This window comes from Coffea arabica, chromosome 1e, assembly GCF_036785885.1.
Source record: "Coffea arabica cultivar ET-39 chromosome 1e, Coffea Arabica ET-39 HiFi, whole genome shotgun sequence".
Taxonomy (NCBI): Eukaryota; Viridiplantae; Streptophyta; class Magnoliopsida; order Gentianales; family Rubiaceae; genus Coffea; species Coffea arabica.
In genome coordinates, this window is record NC_092311.1 from 6,669,442 (window position 1) to 6,672,805 (window position 3,364).

Consider the following 3,364-nt stretch of genomic DNA (forward strand, 5'->3'; position numbering starts at 1 on the left):
TTAGTGATTGTTTAAGAGATAGGACAGCTTTTCTTTTCTTTTCATGCGCGACTTTTGTTCAACAAAAGTCCCAACTGGAGAAACATCTTTTACTTCTTGATTATTTAGTGAAAAACGTGATGCCTTGAGAATCAATTAATTTGCGTGGATATTTACTTATGCGGCGTGGCTAAGCTTTTCATCTAGTTAAGGATCAACGTGACAACGCGTCCTGAATATCCGTGAGATCAAATTAGTTTTCATGCGTTCCTTAATTTGTTAATATTTGCACGTTATCTACTTGAATTTTCATGGGATTATTTTGTTAATTGGATGTCAAGAGCCCGATGTTCAATGTGACTTATTAATCTCTTGCCAAATTAGTCAATTAAATCCGTAAATATTTAATCGATTAATATCAGTGGTAACTAGCATTTTTACACACTAGGGGAACGTGCAATCTGATTTAAATAACCCTCGTAGCGTGTTATTGGTTGGGGTTAGGTTTTTCTAGTTCTTACCGTAATTGGGGAATTAATTCCTACAGTCGTACCTAGGAGTATTCTTTTGTTGGGGGTAATCAATGGCCGTACCTTAGTTATCAATAAATTAAGTAAAATTGGTCGTTAGATCCCGTCGGTGACTATAACTAACTTATTAATAAATTAAGTGAACCTCCTTTATATCAATGATCGGCTGAGTGGGCTATGTCTGAGATGTTGTATTCTTGACTAAAGTTTGTAGTTTGTTGATTTAATTCCTGTCTACAGTCATTTTAGTTAATTGTTTATTTTTGATTGAATTGTTTAATTGCTCTTATACTTATTTCGAAAAAAATCCCCTATTGCCAATTGGAACTTCAAAGAAACAAATATTCCCAATCCCTGAGGAGACAACTCTACTTGCCACAGTCTACTAGTTAGTAAATTTTGTCAGCTAATTGATTCTAGTATATCGGATTAAGCAAACTTTTCGAGAACAAGATGAATCAAATAACCCATTGCACACCTAGAGTTCCTGTTCCAGTACCTAGAATTGATTATTGACTGCTTTTAGTGGTAGTTAGGTTTTATTATTATTATTGCACAAGTTCGACACCTGTCAATTTTTGGCGCCGTTGCCGAGGGCTGGCGTTAATTATTTGTTTCTTTTTAAGATTTATTTCATTTTAATTTCCTGGTATTTTTTCTAGTTTATGTCTTGTTCTTCTCGTACAGGCGAATTGATTTTTGACCCTGAAGTAGAGAAGACTACACGCCGAACTAGAAAAGATGAATGAGGTAGAAACACCCTCTATGAATGTCCCGACGCGTAAGATGAATGAGGTAGAAACACCCTCTATCCAACAGCAACTTTCTGAATTGACATCCTTCGCGCGACAACTAGCTGTAGGAAGTGCCTTACAAGCCAAAGTATGTGGGATATGCACTGCCGTGGGTCATTCTGCGGAGATGTGTCCACGGTTCAGGAAGAAAATGCAGAACAAGTATACATGGCTGGTCACACGCCCGCGCCAAGAAAGCAATATGACCCATATTCAAGTACCTACAATCCTGGTTGGAGAGATCATCCTAACCTCAGCTATGGAGGGAATGAGTAGTCTAACTTTATGCCAAATAGACAACAAGGGTACCAGCAGCAGTACCAACCTCGACCACCACCTCCTTCACCGAGCTCTAGTCCATCTTTGGAGGAGATGATGAAATAACTGATGGTTACTACAGCGCAACATCAACAAAAGACGGATTCCGGACTGCAAAACATAAGAAATCAAATGGGTCAGACACAAGTAATGCAAAGTCAGATGAGTCAAATGGCAGTAGCAATCAACCGTCTGAAATCCCAAGTTTATAGAAAATTGCCGTCTCAACCTGAACTGAACCTAAAGAATGTAAGTACAATGACCTTAAGGAGCGGAAAGAAAATTCAAGGATCCGAACTTGTGATTCCGAAGGATAAAAATGAAGATCGAATTGAAGAAGAGCTTGAGGAGGAAGGAATCAGAAATGCAAATCCAAAGGTAATTTCTGACTCTATAATTAAAGTTGGAACTAACTCACCGCCTTTTTCAAGCAGGTTAGAGAAACCACAGAAACAAGATAAGGAAAAAGAGATTCTAGAGATGTTTCGAAAGGTGACAATCAATATCCCTTTGTTGGACACGATCAAACATGTGCCAAAATACCCTAAATGCTTGAAAAACTTGTGCGTCAACAAGAAAAAGTTGAGGGGGGACGAGTATATTATGGTAGGTGAGAACGTTTCAACGATTTTGCAAAGGAAACTACCACCTAAATGTGGGAATCCAGATATGTTTACTATCCCATGTAAGATTGAACATTTTAATATAAAAAATGCCATGCTAGATTTAGGGGATTCTATTAATGTGATGTCTAAATCAATTTATGATTCTCTAAATTTAGAACCTTTGAAAGAAACAGGGATAATAATTCAATTGGTTGATCATACATTTGCTTATCCGGATGGGGTAGTTGAGGATGTTTTAGTGCAAGTAGATGGATTAATTTTTCCTGCTGATTTTTATGTGTTTTATATGAATGATGAAAGTGCCCCAAATCCATCACTCATTATATTAGGAAGGCCATTCTTGAGTATTGCCCAAACTAAGATTGATGTTAGTAAGGGTACTCTCACAATGGAATTTGATGGAGAAATAGTCTACTTTAATATTTTTGATACAGTGAAACATCCTGTTAACTCTCACTCTGTGTTTGTTATTCATGCTATTAATCCCTCTCTGCAAAAATTTTCTGAGTTTGTTTGTAGGGGTAAATTCAAAGTTGCTGCGAACAAGTATCATAGGATGAAAGTAATTCATGGGGTGAAAATGAGTAGAAAATTAAGGAAAAACGTTGCACTCAATGGCTATTTGGATCCCGAAAGAAGACTACCGATTACAAGGAACATTGAATTACATCCAGATTGAAGAGTGGTGTTTAACGTCTAGCCAAAAACGTTAAACAAAGGCGCTTTTTGGGAGGCAACCCAAATATTGGTTTTTTTTTTTTTTGTTATTCAATTCTTTAAATAGGCCGTTTCTCACTTGGGTACTGATTAATCATGATATTTTCCTCCGCTATGACCAGGACAGGGAATCTTGGCGTGCCCACGTGAGGAGGGCACGCGTGAATCGTCTAAACCCCAGCCTCAAGGTCAGTGGACGTTTTTCAATCTTGGCGTGCCCACGCCATGTTGGTAAAATCTCAACATCTCGCGACGTTGGCGGGAAATGGAATTTTGGCGTGCCCACGCGAGGAAGGCACGTGTTAACTTGCAAAAAGTGCCCCTAAGGTCAGTGGACGTTTTCCAATTTTGGTGTGCCCACGCTGCGTTTGACGACCCAAGAAAAAAAAAAGAAAATTTC

General features: G+C 38.2%; 1 protein-coding gene across 1 annotated transcript; it reads left to right on the forward strand.

Moving 5' to 3' along the window:
* Positions 1-1,792: 1,792 nt before the first annotated feature.
* Positions 1,793-2,926, forward strand: LOC113690946 (uncharacterized). Its single transcript, XM_027209086.1, has one exon. The coding sequence runs from the start codon at positions 1,793-1,795 to the stop codon at positions 2,924-2,926; it is 1,134 nt and encodes a 377-aa protein (XP_027064887.1).
* Positions 2,927-3,364: the final 438 nt, after the last annotated feature.

Excerpts from the sequence above, each read along its gene's own strand:
- LOC113690946 (XM_027209086.1), top strand. The coding sequence starts at position 1,793 with ATGGCAGTAGCAATCAACCGTCTGAAATCCCAAGTTTATAGAAAATTG.